The sequence below is a fragment of the Etheostoma cragini genome, chromosome 7 (assembly GCF_013103735.1).
Source record: "Etheostoma cragini isolate CJK2018 chromosome 7, CSU_Ecrag_1.0, whole genome shotgun sequence".
Lineage (NCBI taxonomy): Eukaryota > Metazoa > Chordata > Actinopteri > Perciformes > Percidae > Etheostoma > Etheostoma cragini.
In genome coordinates this window covers 5,967,734-5,987,436 of record NC_048413.1, presented here as the reverse complement: position 1 = coordinate 5,987,436, position 19,703 = coordinate 5,967,734, and the positions used below count along the sequence as shown (strand labels likewise).

The 19,703-nt window shown below is 40.1% G+C and overlaps 1 protein-coding gene across 1 annotated transcript in view; it reads left to right on the top strand.

Moving 5' to 3' along the window:
• The first annotated feature begins 4,489 nt into the window (after positions 1 to 4,489).
• vwa5b1 (von Willebrand factor A domain containing 5B1) overlaps positions 4,490 to 19,703 on the top strand; it is a 37,839-nt gene continuing 22,625 nt past the window's right edge. The window contains exons 1-7 of the mRNA XM_034877597.1: positions 4,490 to 4,641; positions 4,760 to 4,921; positions 6,911 to 7,130; positions 7,311 to 7,465; positions 8,729 to 8,860; positions 10,573 to 10,697; positions 15,937 to 16,113. Of these exons, the coding sequence (XP_034733488.1) occupies positions 4,503 to 4,641; positions 4,760 to 4,921; positions 6,911 to 7,130; positions 7,311 to 7,465; positions 8,729 to 8,860; positions 10,573 to 10,697; positions 15,937 to 16,113 (1,110 nt within the window). The 5' untranslated portion in view covers positions 4,490 to 4,502. The remainder of the gene's footprint in view (positions 4,642 to 4,759; positions 4,922 to 6,910; positions 7,131 to 7,310; positions 7,466 to 8,728; positions 8,861 to 10,572; positions 10,698 to 15,936; positions 16,114 to 19,703) is intronic.

The window sequence follows — 19,703 nt, the reverse complement described above, 5'->3', positions numbered from 1 at the left end:
CCCACACCCCTCCCCCTTCCTTCTCTGTCTCTTTCGCTCTCTCTCTCTCTCTCTCTCTCTCTCTGTCAAAGCCTATCAACTCCAGCATCCACAGGGAAGAGGAGGGAGGGATGGAGATTAAATGAAACAGTTTTTGCAACCACATGTTGCTGAGCTTGATTGAACTGCTGCTGCAGCTCCTGCCTACCTTTCCTTTGCATTGTACGTCCAACTAACACTGTAGCCACTGCATCTGTAGTTTCTGCCACCTGTGGCAGCGCTCCTATTCTCTCTACGCCACAGAGAGAGAGAACAAAAAAGGGGAGCTGATAGAGGTCGGGGAGGAGGAGGATATCTTTCATGATAAGTGGACTTTTGACAGAGAGAGATCCCCACTGCATACCCAGTTGAACCAAATGAAAGGTAAGACAATAAGGCTGAGGCTGTGATCAGAGATGATGCATTTTAATGCCGCAGTGTGTCCCTCTGATGATGCATATATTACACATTCCTGTGTCTGAAATGAGGAAGAAGGTCAACCAGTCTGATGGGTAAAACTACTACATTTGATCTTGATTTACAGTGCAGATATGTGTAAAAGACACTGTGTGTCAACAGGTGGTTACCACAGTATCTGCTCTCTGTTTTGACACTAATGAGTGCAGAGGAGTGTGGCAACGCTGATAGGAAATGTTGAGAGTTGATGGTTTGGTGGTCTTTTAAACCCAGGAGGGAGGCAGGGTGATTTATGTGACTGAGTCATCCAGGAAAACATCATCCTGGGACTGCTACTTATAACAATAAATACTATGAGCTTAAAGACCGTAAAGCAAGGGATACCTTGGAAAACCACCTGTCATGCAGCTCAGGGAAAGGTAGCTTTTCTTTAAACACATGATGTTAACTTATTCAGAATGAGACTTCACGTGCGCAATATCTTTAATTTCACATTTATGGATTGCTGTATCTCAGCATTTCTGCTGTTATCTTTCAACAGGACAGCATTGGGATAGTTTGCAGACCAGTTGTGCCCGAATTAATTATTTCTTTTAACCACATGTAAAAGGAGACTGTGTATATAGAGGGACAAAGGGATGTCTCAATCTGTGGTTGACTGGACACATGATGGCACTGTTGAGACAGACACCTAGTCTGTAATATTATCTGTATGATCTTTTCCTAGCCATAAATAACCATGTGGTGCCTAAAAAGTCGGATTGACTTTTAGAAAGGCTGATTGAATTTTTCATTGACTTTGAAGGACCTCTTGTGTAGTAAAAGTTGTGTCTGTGGAGATTAGTCAGTGAATTTGAATCCTCTAAGTGAATGGGATTTTTGTGTTTTGTGTGGTTTTGCCCGGTGTTTTTATTGCAATCAGTCGCACTATCATAAATAAAGGCATATTACTGGTCAGTCTGCAGCTAAAATGCAAGCAAGCTCAGCTGTCTCTATGGAAATTGCTTTCGTCATAACACTTCCTATCAAGCCGTGGTTCTGCTCATGCAGCATGCAGACCCTTGACAGCAGAAGATTGCTGGTGGCGGAGACGACATTAACAATGAGACACAGCCCTGAAGCAACAGATAATTGCATTGTATAACTTACATAATTAGTGGCTCTTCATTCCGCCTGAAATATTTCGTCATGTATCCAAAGTTTCTTTTTTCCCCTCACATGACACTGAATACTGTTTTTTTCCTTCTCCTGTTACATTGCAGATGTGTTGCAATGATGATATCACACTGCATTGTTTTATTGCTCTGGCCTTTATCTCAAATGTTCTAAGTACCTGTGTTACCCATCATGAGGCTCATTATTTTTGCATCATACCCTTAGAGATTAATAAGGGTTGGAATATCAATAAAACCTGTTGAAATGAATTTACATCTGTTTTCATCTAGTTTTGTAGTCTGTATGTAATTTCTTTATGTAATAAGGACAGAAGCTGTTTCAGTAGCAGCTATGTGTGCTGGTTTACATCTGTAGTCCCTTGGCAGGAAACAGATCTTGGTTAGAAAAGCAGCAGTAATGAGACCCTGCTGTGTGTTTAATGCTTAGTAACAAGGAGGGAAAAAAGAATGTCTTTCTGCATTTGAGCACCCATTTATTAAACAAATACATAATTATAGAATAAAGCATTACATGATGAAACTGTGTAAAATCTGTAAATGTCATCATTTGTGAAATCATTTAAGAAATTATTAAAAGTCAAAATATTGTATTAAAAGTCAAAATATTTGAATGAAGTGTTTTATTATGACATTTTACCACAGTAACATTTTGTTTCATTCCAATTTTTTTGGATCACTTTTCATGATTGTGGTGTTGATCTCATACCCCCGCAGGCTCAACGAGTGCTACCATTTAGCCAGTTAGCGCAGTTAATGGTTTAGTTAGAGTAACAACAATGCCAAACTTATTCTGAATCAACTATCTAGCCGCTGCTTTAAAAATGCAGACTCTAAATATCACCCTTTTAACTATTTAGCTTAACAAGGCTGCACATGCCAGGCAAGACAAGGCAATTTTATTTGTATAGCCCTTTTCTGCAGCAGTGCAATTCAAAGTGCTTCACATAAAACATCAAACATTATTATTAAAAAATATATAAAAAAGCAAACATATTGTACATATTAATACAAAATTAAGAACAGTAAATAAAAGTCATACAAGATTTAAAAAATTAACCCATGTGTTGTCCTTGGGTCAAATTGACCCGTTTCAAAGGGTTTTATATCAGAACTATGGATTTCTATCAACCAAATTGACCAATAATTACATGGATGATTCCATACGTTCTTCATTGATGATTACTTTCATTGAATTTTTGGGGTGTTTTTTTTTTTTTATGGTTTCAAAACAGTATCCAGACTAAACTTTGACATATATCCATCTGTGATCCACTCAACATCCTCTGATCTTAACTAGTAGTCAAAATAATTCATAATTTCTGCCTTGTTAACTAAAAACCTATGTATAATTTGATATAAATGAGGTTTGTTGACCATGAATTCCAAGTATAAGTATAAAATCTATTATTAAACCAGCTTAAGTTTAAAAAAAAAGCGCCAATAGCATGGAAAAGTGACAAATAAATCAGAAAAAGCGACAAAAACATCCAAAAAGCACAAAAAAATGTTAATTTTCAATTTTGACCTGGAAGGACAAGTTCGTGTTTAATCAGGGTTAATTAAAACCAGGCTGAATAACGGGAATTTGTTTCAGATATACGGAGCATAGAAACACTGCTTCCCCTTCATTGGACTGATGTGATCAGCTTATGCATCTTAGCTAGCTGGCTAACTAGCTATGCAGGGTTTGTAGCTAGCTAGTTAAAATGAGCTAGTTGATTCAGAGTTACCTCGTCTTTGTTTGGTTTCTAAAGATGTTCCTCAGCAAAACACACAACTCTGAAGTCTGACTCACAGGTTTTGTGTATCCACGCAGAATTAGCTCACAAGCTCACAGCCTAGCTATTTAGCATCAAGGTACAAGTCCTCTCCAATCTTAGCTACAAACTTTTGTACAATTGTAACCGTGCAGTACAATGAAGTAAAATTCAATCTCTGCATTGACCCATTTGACCCATTTAACCCATTTAACCCACTGTCCATTGGACAGCCACATAGCCCTGTGTGGGGGAGCAACTTGGGTTACAGCGTTAATAACAAGGAATATAATAACAATGTATACTTTATTAATCCCACAAGTGGAAATTACAATTTTTCACTCTGTTGTTATTACACACAATACACACAGGATTGAACTACACACACATCCTCACTGCCTATACATGCACTAAATGGAGAGATGTCAGAGTGAGGGGGGGGGGGGTTGAACATGGAAAGGCGCCACGAGCAGTTGGGGGTTTGGTGCCTTGCTCAAGAGCACCTTGGCAGTGCCCAGGAGGTGAACAAGTCCACCACCATACTTTAGTCCGTATGTAAACCTAAACCTTCAACCCTTTTGGTTCCCAACCCAACCCATTACAGACTAGGCTACTGCCCCCCCAAGGACACTATGACATGTCGCCAATCTTGTGGTTGAAGGATGACCCGCTCTACCTCTGTGCCACACGGTCACCAGATTTGACACTACCAGCTTTAAGCTAAACAAAATAAAAAGAGATGTTAGTTTCTATCAGTACCTGTCTGTATTTACAGCAGCAACTAGCTGTTGGTTCAGAATAGCTTTTGACATGGTCGTTACTCTAACTAAGACGAGCTAATGGCTACATTAAGTAGTAGGGAATGTCATTGGGATTAGGTTGGGTGGAGAAATGATTGTATGATAAATATTAAATAAAACTTTGTAAGTAATTATGGAATAACATGCCATAATAATGAGTTACGTTTCAAATACTTTCTTCAATTGTTGTTTAAATCATACCACAATTCATTCATATGGTTATGTATTTCATCGTAACGGCTTTTGCGTCTGAAAAGTCGTCATTTAAAGTGTCTGATTATCTGGTATTTTGTTTTTTTTCTGTGGCAAAAAAACCGAATCCTAAAAGCAGCACCATGCCAGGACTCATTAACAAGGAGAACCGGACTGCTCTGCCCCTTAGTGTTTCTGACATCACTTCCTGTGTCAGGGGTTATACTCTGGCCATGACAGCCTCTATGAGCTATGAAAATATTGAGGATCATGCAATTGAGGGTGAGTGTGTATGCAACTGGAGACTAGGTAAAAGTATTGACTGAAGATGTGTAGTTGCTTGTTTGCTGCCTCTAGTGTCCTTAAATCTCTTTTTTTTACCAATCTAACTGCCTTTTAGGGATCTTCATTTATCCACTGGAGGAAAACACTATTGTTGTGGGGTTTGAGTCTATGATATCCAGTCAGATTATAACACTTCAAATCAAAGACAAGGCAAAACTTGACGACTGTTATCAGGACTGCTGCGGCACATCCAATGGAGCCCTTCAGAATGGCAGCGGTAAGATTAAAGCTGCTCTAATCAATATTGTCATGTTAGCAATTGATCAAATTACTGTTTGTGAAACCTTGTTTCCAGCAGCAGCAGGCCGCTGTTTTCAAAGCCAAAAAGTCGAGTAAACCAGTCAAATGACAGATAGACCACATAGTTGAGCAGTTAGCAGCTAAAGAGACAGATATTTCCCTCATGCCAGCGTAAAGTTGTATGTTAATGTTAATGTTAAAAACATAATTTAGGGGCAGTCCAGTGCTTTAATGTTATGCAATCAGGGTTATCTTGGATCAGGAGTGTGACTACAATATTTAAAAAAATGAGAGTTAGGACTGTCAAAGACATTTCAAGACAGGTCTAAGGAAAGATTGCGTACTCATGAGTACAATAATTTCTCTGCCTCTGCTCATCTGTTTTGTTTTTTTAATCTGTCTCTCACAAAGTCCCCAAACCTAAATAGGTGTTCGTACTTCTTTAAAGGGGAAATCCGGTCAATTCCAAGACATAGCTCTGTTGCTTGTAAATGTGGAGGTCTGTCAGTGGGGAGAAAAACTAACCAATCGGTGCTGCCTACACCGTGTTATCCTCCTGCTAGAGTTAGCACCCAACAGGCTCAAACAGGGTAAGTTGTGAATGTGTTTTCATCCTCTAAGCATGTTCAAAATGTCATTAAAAGTGCCCCCCCCCCCCCCCCATGTGAAGTGATTCCATGAGAGTGAACACTGTGAATCTGAGTGCTGGAGATGTGACAGAAATGCATGAAAGTTTTTCTAATTCAGCTGTTTAGTTCCTGTGTTGAGAGGCAGTTAGAGAGCTTAGGGACCGTCTACAAACTACAACACAGAAAAGAGATACAGATACAAAAATAGATACAAGCAAATTTACAAAAATAGGAACATGCTTATTTATTTAAAAGTAAGTGCTGTAGTACAACTAGCCGGAGACAAGTTATTATTGAGGTAAGTTTGGAGACACTACATTATTTAATCATTAGATTGATAGCCTACATATTTTAGTTCTATCTCTTTTCTGTGCTGTAGTTTGTAGACTGTCCCTAAGCTCTCTAACTGCCTCTCAACACAGGAACTACACACAACTGAATTAACATCTTCATGCATTTCTGTCACATCTCCATCAGTCAGATTCCCTGTTTTCACTCAGAAGGAATCAATGCACATGGGGGGCACTTTTAATGACATTTTGAACACGTTAAGTGGCTAAAAATACGTTTTAAAACTTGCCCTGTTCAAGCCAGTTGGGTGCTAACTCTAGCCGGAGGATAACTCTGTGTAGGCAGCACCGATTGGTAAGTTTCTCTCTACTGACAGACCTCCACATTTACAAGCTACAGAGTTACATGTTGAAATCAACCGGAGTTCTCCTTTAAGTCTTCTGTAAGATGGGTAGTATGTATAGACAGAATAAGGGGTTAGGTTTAGATAGATGCTAGCAAAAATATACAGCATAATGATGTGATATTATGATAACATTATATTGTGGTACCTCACCTAAACAAACAAGCCTGTATCACTCTCTATATCTGAATATTAAAAGATAGAATAAAATAGAATGCCTTTATTGACATTATACACAAGTGAAGTACCTGTGCAACGAGATTGAAGCAACCCCTTTACAGTGTCAACACAAAATATAAAAATGTAAAATATAAAAGTATAAAATATGGGTATTGCAGAAAAAAGAGGGGGGGGGGCTGGTGCACAGTCCTGAGAGCATCTATATAAATATTTAAAATAGTTTTGTTTACACATTATGCAAAAATATAGTGAAATGGTGTGAAATTGCACAGAGTTCCAGTGTCCTTCTAGGTAGGATATATTAGTGTATGTGTTTTAGGCATGAAAGATAACTCAGTTTCTGGACAGCTTGGCATTATCTTTGGCACCTTGAGAATCATAGAAATTCTGCTAATAAATATATAGCTATATATACAGTACTGTGTGCACTATTGTTGGTCCCTAATCTAGCTTGGTGTTACAGGACACATATTGATTGATGAGGATTTGGAGAGGACAGTGTTAGTGGTTAACCTCGGGCTCATCCCTTCTATGGAGACGGTCCATATTCTGGTTAGTACCTCTGCTGAGCTCTCCACCTTGCCCAACGGGGGCATCAGGGTCTCGTCCCCACCGGTGTGTACTCCTCGGGTACAGAGGACCATCAACGAGGAGCAGGGACTATCCCCAAACTTCTCCAGAACGTAAGGAAAAACTCATAAAAACAATATGAAAGCCTGTGTCTTGTTAATATTACATGTTACTTGTTTCAATATTACTTTAGATTGGACTGGAACTTTAGGTTTGTATGGATGGAAACTGACTATACTAACATTTTATATGTTCATTCAAGATGGCCCCATTTGATGCTTTGCTACTTTTAGGCGGGACAGGAATAGTTGTGCCTCAAGTCCGCCGGATCAAACTCCCAACTCCCCTCAACTGTGGTTGTCTTCACTGCTGGAGGAAGAGACCATCAACTCTATGGACTATGAGTTTAACTTCCAGCTGGAGATACGGGCTCCCTATCTCCTCGCAGGTTAGACAATTACCCAATACTAGTGATATATTTGCTAGCTGTATTCTCTTTGGGAAAATCCACTTGTTAAGCGTGATTGCACCCATGAGCTGCTATATCTAGAATTAATGTTTTTGCCACTTGGTTTAACGGTACATCAGGTGTGATTGCTCAAGCTATTCTGTAATCAAGCGTTACATTTTAGTGTTTCTTGAAAAATCTCATGTCTGCAGTAAGAAGCCGTAACTGTGACATCTTGTAGGGAAAAAAGGGTAAAAAAAAAACCGTTCTTTTGTGTGTTCGCAGTTAATGTGTGTTTATATCACACAGTGCTGAATGCTCTTCTTATATAGCTGTGAATTGGGAACATAATTGGGCAACGGTCAACATGTTTCAAGTAGCGGTCTTCAGTGGTTTGAACGCCAAGGACCACTTAGCTGACAGAGAGACGGAACAGGGACCCCCCCCACACACACACACAATACATATTATATAAAATTGAGTTACATTCAACTGGGCCTACAATAACACTTATCTTTTTTACTAAGCTATTAGAATAATAATATGTATTTCTGCATCATGTTTTAATGTTAAAAATACATATATGAATCCTAAGGCCTAAAATGTATCTGTGGATGGCTACCTTACCTACAGGCCAGTAGACTGTCGTCAATGTTGTTCAAGTAAAATAAAACAAAAATCACAAATAGGCCAATTTATTTTTGCTGTCAAGATGTTCGTTTTATGTTTATGTATATTTTTGAGACATGTAACAACATGTTTTTCTTTTTAAAAATTGTTAAACAAACTCTTGGTGGCCACTCTGCATTAACTTGGAGGACCCCCTTAGGGTCCTAGACGCTAATTTGATTTCTTGCTTGTACGTAAGTTCTTTTAGAAGATCAATATTTCAGATATGAGAGTGGGATCCAGCTTCATATCAACCTTGCGGCAAAGAAATCTCTTTAAAAAGCACATTTTCCAAAATGTCAAACTATTTCTTAAAACTTGACAACTTGATGGTTTGAGCTAAACCAAATCCTCATATTATAACTCATACAGCAGTGGCTGGTATTTCATTATTTGTGTCTACTCAAATTGCAACAGCACTTGAAGGCCTCAGTGCAGAAGTTATCTTGCTTTTCAAATCTTTTGGAAGTGTCTTGCACTTATAAATGGTATCGCAGTTTCAATGGGACCTGCTGGTTTGTTATTACTGTTATTACTAGGGGTGGGGGGAGCCACTGGTTATTCCATCTGCTGTGTCTCTGTTTCTCTGTGTAGGTGTAGAAAGCCCATCTCACGCCATCCGAGCTGATGCAGACCCTCTGGCTCGCTCTGCCACAAGCGTCGTCATCACTCTGGCTGACAAGTACACGTATGACTGTCCTGTCCAAATCCTCATCTACCCCAGCGGTGGGTTCACAGCTTCAAAAATCACTTACAGCACAACAATGTCATTTATTAGTTTCTGCTCTCAAGGGCAATACTCCTACGTTTTTATTATCCCCAGCCTTTTCAAGCTTCTTTTACAGTTTTATAATCAGATAATGTGCGAGGTGATTCACCTGCTCACTTTGTGGTCCTCCTGTCGTCTGACATGCCAGCGGAGTCAGACTGCATTGTGTGAGTGTGCAGTGTCAGGTCATTTTTTCTTTTTTCCCCCCCATTCTCTCGTCTCCTTCTCTCAGGAAAAGCCCGAATGAGCCCTGGCCGTGCTGATCCAACAGCTCTCTTATGAAGGTTTTGTTCACAAACAGACCTGCTGCCACTGTGAGGCAATTTAATTCAGCTCCAACTGCTGCTGCAGTTTCAATCTCAACATGGATGCTAAGCCTGAGCAAAGAGAATAAGGAACTGAACTGCATGACAGACAGCGTTGTAGGCCTCCTAATAATCCCAACAAAACCCCCAAAGAGGAGCAGTCTATTTTTTTTCTTATCATAATCTTGGTTGATTAATGGTCCAGAAACACAGACTCTGTCATATAAATGACATGCTTTCTGCCAGTTGAGACATTGTAATTGACATATTCAATACCACATAGACAACTGATTGGCCCTGTACCTAGATAAGCAGCAAAAAATAGACAGAGCCTTTTAATGCAGGTATTTTAATGAGAAAATTGAAATCTATGATTTTTAAGACTTTTTAAGAAAATCCCTCAATTTCTCAACCGTAATATTTAATTTTGTTGATAACATTATACAGTGGTGTGAAAAAGTGTTTGCCCCCTTCCTCATTTCCAGTTCCTTTGCATGTTTGTCACACTTAAGTGTTTCGGAACATCAAACCAATTTAAACAATAGTCAAGGACAACACAAGTAAACACAAAATGCAATTTGTAAATGAAGGTGTTTATTATTAAAGGTTAAAAAAAATCCAAACCATCATGGCCCTGTGTGAAAAAGTGATTGCCCCCTAAACCTAATAACTGGTTGGGCCACCCTTAGCAGCAACAACTGCAACCAAGCGTTTGCGATAACGTGCAATGAGGCTTTTACAGCGTCCTGGAGGAATTGTGGCCCACTCATCTTTGCAGAATTGTCCTAATTCAGTTACATTAGAGGGTTTTTGAGCATGAACAGCCTTTTTAAGGTCATACCACAACATCTCAATAGGATTCAGGTCAGGACTTTGGCTAGACCACTCCAAAGTCTTCGTTTTGTTTTTCTTCAGCCATTCGGTGGTGGACTTGCTGGTGTGTTTAGGATCATTGTCCTGCTGCAAAACCCAAGTTCGTTTCAGCTTGAGTACACAAACAGATGGTTGGACATTCTCCTCCAGGATCTCTTGGTAGACAGCAGAATTCATAGTTCCTTTTATCACGGCAAGTCTTCCAGGTCCTGAAGCAGCAAAACAGCCCCAGACCATCACACTACCACCACCATATTTTACTGTTGGTATAATGTTCTTTTTATGAAATGCAGTGTTCCTTCTACGCCAGATATACTTGGACACACACCTGTCTAGAGACACAGCACAGCATTTTTATATGCAACCACCTCTTCAGTCTCACATCAATATGGGGATACTTCTGCACTACAGATCACCACACTCCTGCACTGTCTATTTGCTTTATCAAATTTGAAGTAATGTCTTTGTCCCGGCCAACTGTGTCCCTTTAGAGCCACATCTGCCACATGTGCTGATTGAGAACGGAGACATGACGCAGGACGAGTATGATGAGTATCTTCACGGCCGCAGCGATTTCATCAAGGCCACCAAGAAGGACTCCAGCAATGAGAGAAAAGTGAGTGTGTCAACAACATCCGCACCATGTGCCTGAACTGATTATACCACCAGGAGAGTGGTAAGGACTTCACAGCAGCACAACATACTGACTCAGATATTATCTTTGTGAAGCTGCATTGATATGATCATTAAGATCCTTTACTTAGGTAGAAGTACTAATACAACACCGTGAAAATACTCTTCTACAAGTAAAAGTATTGTCAGTAAAATGTAAAGTATCAAGTAAAAATCTGCAGACAAATGTTCCCTGTCAGTGTTGTTGTTTTTGGATCAGTATTACTGCTGCAATATTGTGTGTGTTGCATTTGTACTAATGTTAAATGTTGTGCTCATTTGAACTATGACTGTTCAAAAACACTTCATCCTCCAGATTATCAGAAACATTCCAGTTATAAAAATCAGCAAATTTTGGAGTTACGTGGTTTTCACTGGACAGGAAGAGTATGAAAAACTGTTATCTGTAAATTAACTAAAGTTGAAGTATAATATTTACCTCAGGGCTGTGCAATTAATCTAATTTTAATTTTAATTTCAAAATATTAGCTACTAACGGTCACACAAACACTGTTATTAAGGAAAATTATTATTTTGCATGGTGCATTTTACTAGTTAACTACTTTTTGTATTGTGTTCTGAAGGGGAATTCTTGTCATGTAATTAGAACATCATGAAAAAAGTTGATTTGTGTCAGCAATTCCATCCAAAAAGGGAAATTTGCATATTATATTCAGTCATCACACACAGAGTCATATATTTTAAATCTTCATTTCTTTTAATTGTGATGATTATAACTGACAATTAATGAAAACCCCAAATTTTGTATCTCAGAAAATTAGAATGTTTAGACAAGGTTCAATATTGAAGACACCTGGTGCCACACTGTAATTAGCTAATTAACTCAAAACAGCTGCAAAGGCCTTTAAATTGTCCCTCGGTCTAGTTCTGTAGGGTACACAATCATGGAGAAGACGGCTGACTTGAAAGCTGGCCAAAGGATGACCACTGACACCTTGCACAAGAAGGGCAAGACTCAAAAGGTCATTGCTAAAGAGGCTGGCTGTTCACAGAGCTCTGTGTCCAAGCACATTAATAGAGAGGCGAAGGGAAGGAAAAGATGTGGTAGAAAAAAAGTGTACAAGGGATAACCGCACCCTGGAGAGGATTGGGAAACAAAACCCATTAAAAAATGTGGGGAAGATTCACAAAGAGTGGGCTGGAGTTGGTGGTTCTTGAAGCACTGTTCTTGGGCCATGTCATCTGCTGGTGTTGGTCCAGTGATGGTTTGGGGGGCCATGTCATCTGCTGGTGTTGGTCCAGTGATGGTTTGGGGGGCCATGTCATCTGCTGGTGTTGGTCCAGTGATGGTTTGGGGGGCCATGTCATCTGCTGGTGTTGGTCCAGTGATGGTTTGGGGGGCCTTGTTATCTGCAGGTGTTGGTCCATGTCATCTGCTGGTGTTGGTCAACTGTGTTTTCTGAGGTCCGGGGTCAACGCTGCCGTCTACCAGGAAGTTTTAGAGCACTTCATGCTTCCTGCTGCTGACCAACTTGGCACCTGAACACAGTGCCAAAGCTACCAGTACCTGGTTTAAGGACTATGGTACCCCAGTTTGCTGGCCTGACCTTAACACTAAAGAAAATCTATGGGGTATTGTGAAGAGGATGATGATGATGATGATGATGCGCCAGAAGAGCTGAAGGCCACTATCATAACACGGGAGCAGTGCCACAGACTGATCTACTCCATGCCACGCCGCATTGCTGCATTAATTCAGGAAAAAAGAGCCCCAACTAAGTATTGAGTGCTGTACATGCTCTTACTTTTCATGTTCATACTATCAGTTGGCCAACATTTTGAAAAATCCTTTTTTTTGTATTGGTTTTCAGTAATATTCTAATTTTCGGAGATACTGAATTTGGGGTTTTCATTAGTTGTCAGTTATGATCATCACAATAAAAAGAAAGGGACATTTGAAATATATCACTCTGTGTGATGAATTAATATAATATGCAAATTTCACTTTTTGAATGGAATTCCTGCAATAAATCAACCTTTTCAGGACATTCTTATTGTATGTACAACAGGAAAAGTGTTAGGGGAAATTTTACAGTTTAAGGTGTTTTCACTGTGTTTTTTTAAGTGCAAACATCTAAATGCAACATCTTTCCAAAAGTCAATGATTAAACGTGTAAAACTGTGACTTCCAAATTGACCAAAATTATTATGTGTGAGTAGGATATTTTTCCCATAACCGAGCAGCCCTACTATACCTCTGAGATGTAATGGAGTAGATGTATAGTAGCATAAAATGAAAATACTTATGTTAAGTACCTCAGTAGGCATAAATGTGCATTCGACCACTGCAAAGACATGTTTATATCAGTTCAGCATTATTATTTTTCAACCTGCTTCATGCCCATTCTCCTCTCTTCTATGGTGAGGCTGTTAAGAGACCAGGGGAGCTAAAGAGGAAAAGCCATAAAAAATGTGTTTCTATGGAAACACTCCAAAGGCTCGCCACTGTCGACCTGGAGTTTTCCTGCACATCCACAATAATTGATGTGCTCTGTTTATGTACCAGATCAAATCTATTTTTTGTCTTCTTTAAGTGTTATAATCAAGCCTGAAAGTCCACTTATCTCATGGGAACAAACCGCCCATTTAACCCTAATGTTGTCCTCCTTGGTTAAAACCTGACAAAAATTTAACATTTTTGTCCCTTTTTCAGACATTTTTTATTTTTCACTAACACTACCTTACTAGTATTACACTATTTGTTGGTCAATAACCCTTATTTATATAGAATTATACCTAATATTTGAGTTAAAAAAGCAGAAATTATGAATTATTTTGACAAATAGTTAAGATCAGATGAACATACAGATGCGTTTAATCAGGAATGAAAGTGATGAATTGTATTTGCAAAGAGACGTATGGATTCCAATCCATTTATTTTGGTAATTTGGTTTAAAACAAACCCATTTTCAGATACAGACATTTTTTTTAAAGGGGTCAAATTTGACCCGAGGACAACAGGAGGATTAAATGTCTCCTTTACAGCAGGGGTTGTCAACGTCTTTTAGGCTAAGGACCCCTTACCAGAGAGAGAGACGAGCAGGGACCCCCTACTACACACATTTATATTGTATAAAAGTGAGTTGCACAATAGAGCAGTTGCCTGCCAGTCGGAAGGTTGGTTGTCAATCCCTAGCCCTGCAGTCGCATGTCGAAGTGTCCTTGGGCAAAACACTAAACACCGAGTGTGTGTGAGTGTTTATTTGATGAGCAGGGGGCACCATGTACGGCAGCCTCGGCCACAGTGTGTGAATGGTGAATGTTTCCTGTACTATGTAAAAGCGCTTTGAGTAGTCGTTAAGACTAGAAAAGCGCTATATAAGTACAATACATTTACATTTACGTTCAATGGTTGATTTAGTCGTGCAACAGAAAACTCAGATTGGACAGACACTCTAGCTAGCTGTCTGGGTTTACCCTGCAGAGATCTGAGGTCCAGGTAACCATAGTCCTCAGAAATCCACCAGAGGTTAGAACGACAACACAAAAAAAGAGGAAGGCATCGGATATCAGGCCTAAATGAGTGAAATCCGGCAACTGCTCAATCCTAGAAGTGGAACGTCATGAAAATAGACTAGGCCTACAATAACGTGCAAGGTGGCCTATAGCCGTTGCACATTCCCTTTTATTGTGCCCTACAATACTAAGCTTCTATTTACATATTCATATATTTTCATATTTTAATGTCAAGCACACATGTGGAAGGTGAATCCAGAAGTATCAGTGGATGACTACCATAGTGGATACCTTTCCTGTAGGCCAGGAAGCGTATCATTAATGTAGTTAAGTTCATCTTACGAATAGGAACAATTTTGTTAATATTGTTGGAGTCATATACTACAGTGGGATTCGAAAGTTTGGGCACCCCAGGTAAAAATGTGTATTAATGTGCATAAAGAAGCCAAGAAAAGATGGAAAAATCTCCAAAAGGCATCAAATGACAGATTAGACATTCGTATAATATGTCACAAAAAGTTAGATTTTATTTCCATCATTTACACTTTCAAAATAACAGAAAAAAAAAAAAAATTCCTGTGAGAAAAGAAAGTCAAAACCCACGTTTGACTGCATGTTCCATCCGGAAAAAGACCTGGCAGACACTGGAGCTGTGGTACACCATTCCACTATAAAAAGATCCTTGTACAAAAATGGTCTCCATGGAAGAGTCATCAGAAGAAAACCTCTTCTACGTCCACACCACAAAAATCTGAGTTTGAAGTTTACATAGACAAGCCTGATGCATTATGGGAACAAGTTCTGTGGACCGATGAGGTTAAAATATAACTTTTGGGCCGGAAGACAGAATTTAATGAAAAGAACCTCTGTCCAACTGTTAAGCATGGGGGTCAGTCATGCTTTGGGGTTGTATTGCAGCCAGTGGCACAGGGAACATTTTACGAGTAGAAGGAAAATCAGATTAAATAAAATTTCAGCAAATTTTGGACGCAAACTTGATGCCATCTGTGAAAAAGCTGAAGATAAAGAGAGGAGGGCTTCTACAAATGGATAAAGATCCTAAACACACCTCAAAATCCACAGTGGATCACATCAAGAAGCGTTAACTGAAGGTTTTGCCATGGCCTTCACAATCTCTTGACCTTAACATAATTGAAAAGCTATGGATAGACCTTAAAAGAGCAGTGCGTGACAGACATCCCAGAAATCTCAAAGAACTGGAAGACTTTTAGAATGAAGAATGGGCGAAGATACCTCAAACAAGAAAAAAAAGACTCTTTGCTGGCTACAAGAAGCGTTTCCAAGCTGTGATACTTGCCAAAGGGGCAGTACAAGGTAGTAACTCTGCAGGGTGCCCAAACGTTTGCAGACGCCATATTTTTGTTTTCTGTTATTTTTGAAAGTGTAAATGATGGAAACTTTTTGTGACATCTAATACAATTTTCTAAACTGTCATTTGATGCCTTTAGGAGATTTTTCCATCTTTTCTTGGCTTCTTTATGCACATTAATACAATTTTTTACCTGGGGTGCACAAACTTTCAAACCCCACTGGACATATTTTCAGATATGTTTAAATTTCTTTTTTTTTGGGGGGGGGGGACTTTCAAGAAAGTATTAAACAATTATTTGGTCCCCCCTGCAGTAACTCTGAAGACCCCCTACTGAAGATCTCTGCTTTAGATTTATATCCCTCTGTCTTCACAGGTAGGTATCATTCACAGGCGACTCCACAAAGACATCCTCCACAACCCCGTGGTCATGTTGAACTTCTGCCCGGACCTCAAGTCCATCAGCGCTGACCTGAGGAAGGTTCACGGCGAGTTCATCTTCATGATCGACCGCAGCGGCAGCATGAGCGGGGTCAACATCAACCGTGTGAAGGTATTGGTTTATTTTTCACTTTTACACAATACACAAACCATCCAATTTACCCCCCCTTTTGTCATCACCACCCACCCTAGTCTTGCATTGTCAGACCTTCTTCCACACCACTACAGAGGAGGGTCTGGCTAGTCCACACAGCATTCTGGGGTGGGGAAAAAACAGGCTCTGGTTTATTGGAATTTCTTTAAACCAATCATAATCATTTTAGGCTGCCATCAGCGCTGGACGGTGCCACGGTGCCGCTGCTAAAAAGCCTTAAAAAGGAACTTGTTTTGGTGGAACATGTGTATGTTCTTTTGCCCTTTCGGATCTGGTAAGGATGCCCCCATGGCGCCTCCCTAGGGAGGTGTTCTGGGCACGTCCAGCTGGGAGGAGGCCTCGGGGAAGACCCAGGACTAGGTGGAGAGATTATATCTCCAACCTGGCCTGGGAACACCTCAGGATCCCCCAGTCGGAGCTGGTTAATGTGGCTCGGGAAAGGGAAGTTTGGGGTCCCCTGCTGCTCACGCTGCGACCTGATACCGGATGAGATGATGGATGGTGTTAAGTCTGATTGGGCAGATAGTCTAGCTAGCTGACTGGATTTACCCTACAGAGATCTGAAGACCAGGTAACCATAGTCCTCAGAAATCCACCAGAGGTTAGAATGCCAACACTGAGACCAAGGAGCCCGAGCATTTACTACAATATTTAAGACCAATAATAACAAAATAGACAATAAACTATAAATCAAATAAACGTGTTTATATAACTCTATAAGCATATATAAGACCATAAAAGCTGGTTCATGCTTCTTGTTTCATATTGGTGCTCTATGGACGCTCACTGTGCACCGCCTAGTCTTCCATACTGATTGCGGTCAGGACAGAACAAAGAACTGGCTTCTTCTCTCCTGTAACCAATCAAAGCAACGCAGTCTATGCACCCGCATCTGCATTTTTACAAAATCTTGGAAGCTGCCCAGAGCGCGTTTGCATCATCTTGCACGGCACCAACGTGAAACATCATACACGTCTCTCCCCGGAGCCCAACAGAAAATTTAACTACCTCCCATATTTTCAAATGTATAAACATCCAATCTGGAAAAGCTGTTTGTATGACGTATTTTCAAATGGCCGCTGTGTGATGGTATTATGAATCTCAGCGTAGTGTGCAGTGTTTAATTTCTTGCATCGAAGCAGAGCGGAATCAGAATCAGACCCAGAATCTGAACTACTTTATTGATCCCCGAAGGGAAACTCTGTTTTGCAGTTGCACAAATAGTATAAATATCAGAGTAGAAATATAAATAAAGTAGTATAAGGAGTGTGGATATGTATGGTACTTACATAGAAAAGGAATGTTATGGCACCGTATTTACATAATTAACGTAATTAAGGAGTTGCATTGGTGAAAAGTAATAATAATACCAATAATAATAATAATAATAATTATTATTATTATAATAATAATAATAGTAGCAGTTGAGTATTGCGCACTTTTCAGGCCAGTGTTATTGCACAACACAGATAATATTGTCCATTTTCAACCTCTCTTAAGTGTCTGTGTGTCAGACTTTTATTGGGAGGAGTTATAAAGTTTGATGGTCACAGGCAGGAATGACTTCCTGTGGCGCTCTGTGGTGCATTTTGAAAGAATGAGTCTATCACTGAAAGTGCTCCTGTGATATAGCAGAAAGCCATGGAGTGGGTGTGAGACATTTTCCAAGATGGCATGTAGTTTAGACAGCATCCTCCTCTCAAAAGAGAGTCCATATCCACCCCCACAACGTCACTGGCCTTGCGGATCAGTTTATTGAGTCTGTTTGCCTCAGCCTGCTGCCCCAGCATGCAACTGCAAAGAAGATAGCACTGGCCACCACAGACTTGTAAAACATCCTCAGCATCGTCCTGGCGATGTTAAAGGACCCCTGCCTCCTCAGAAAATAGAGACAGCTTTGGCCCTTCCTGTAGAGGGCTTGAGTGTACTTGGCCCAGTCCAGGTTATTGTCCAAGTGCACTCCCAGGTACTGTATTTGTAGTCCTCCACAATGTAAACACTGACCCTCTGGATGAAATAGGGCTCAGTGCTACCTTGGCTCTCCTTAGATCCACCACCAACTCCTTAGTCTTTGTCACGTTGAGCTGTAGATGGTTCTGTTCACTCCATGTGACAAAGTCCCCCACCACAGCTCTGGTCTCAGCCTCGTCACTCTCGCTGATACATCCAACCACAGCAGAGTCATCAGAAAACTTCTGAAGATGGCAAGACTATGTGGGGTAGTTGAGGTCTGTGGTGTAGATGGTGGAGAGGAAGGGAGAGAGGACAGTCCCCTGTTGGACCCCGGTGTTGCTGACCACGCTGTCTGAGACACAGTGTTGCAGGCGCACAAACTGTGGTCGGGTTTACAGCAATCCAGGACACAAGGGGGGGATCCACCAAACATACATTAAGGCACATGCTGTTTTACATATAAACTGTGGTATATATCACACATCATGTTTTCTTTCCTTAAATTTATATTTTCAGGTGCTTAGTTTGTTGAGATATGTTAAAGCTGACACCAAAAACAACTAAATAATAATATACAAAGGAAAAGAAATGCCTCACAACACATAGTTAATGTGAAGCGTAATTAGAGGCAGTATGATTGCTTTTTCTAAGCTAGTCTTTGGAGATTTTATGTAGTGAGCTTGCTGTGTAAAGGGTATGTTCACAAGGGTATCGATCAAATAAGTCATTCACAAGATGTCTCCCAGGTGTTAGACAGCAAGTCTCGGTGGACTTATCAGAATTCAAGGACGTTTTTTCAATACCTACAGAGGTTGTTCAAAGGCTGATATTTTTTTTTAGATTATGTGTGTTATGTACTATTTGGTTGCTTGTGCACGTAGTGACCCTGCCCTGTGCTGTGATACTAAATGGTGTTGGTTTGTGACTCAGACTGTGAGGCTTTTATCAAATGTGTCTGATACTAATGATCTTTTAAGAATTCCGCTCAGCAATGACAAACATCTTTAAGAGGTTTTTTATTCCATCCTCTGTCATCTTACTCAACAAAAGGCTGTTTTATTTGATATTAGTGACTGCTGCTGTTTTGTTTTTTACTATGTATATTTAATAGGTGTTATAATTTTTGCACTTTAATGGTTTGCAGTGGTTAGCCCAGTTATTTAGTAAGTTATTTTTTAGTTATTTTTATTCTAAATCATGGTAGGGGACGGCTTAAGTGCAGCATGTCTGTGAAGCTGAAGAAAGAAATCCCACGAGTGGAAAATAAATCTTATCCCACCCCCCCTTTAAACTCCAGAGTTATCCTTCCCGTCCAGATCCAATGCTACCACATCTTTAACTTTACTAGTAGTCCTTTTGGTGCCTTATTCCTGTTACTGACTGGTAAATTTAGCTAACTGTACAGACGGCTGAAAGCGAAAGGGGGGGGGGGGGGGGGGGGGGGGGCACTGGTACCGCTAATGGAGGTGTTACCAATATTCTTATGTCTCATTCCAACGAGTTAATGAACCGCTGAAACAATAGGCTCGTTCGAGATGAGCCAGATCTGCGCAGAATCGATCACCGGCGATCGGCGCCCGTTGCATGCCGGTTAG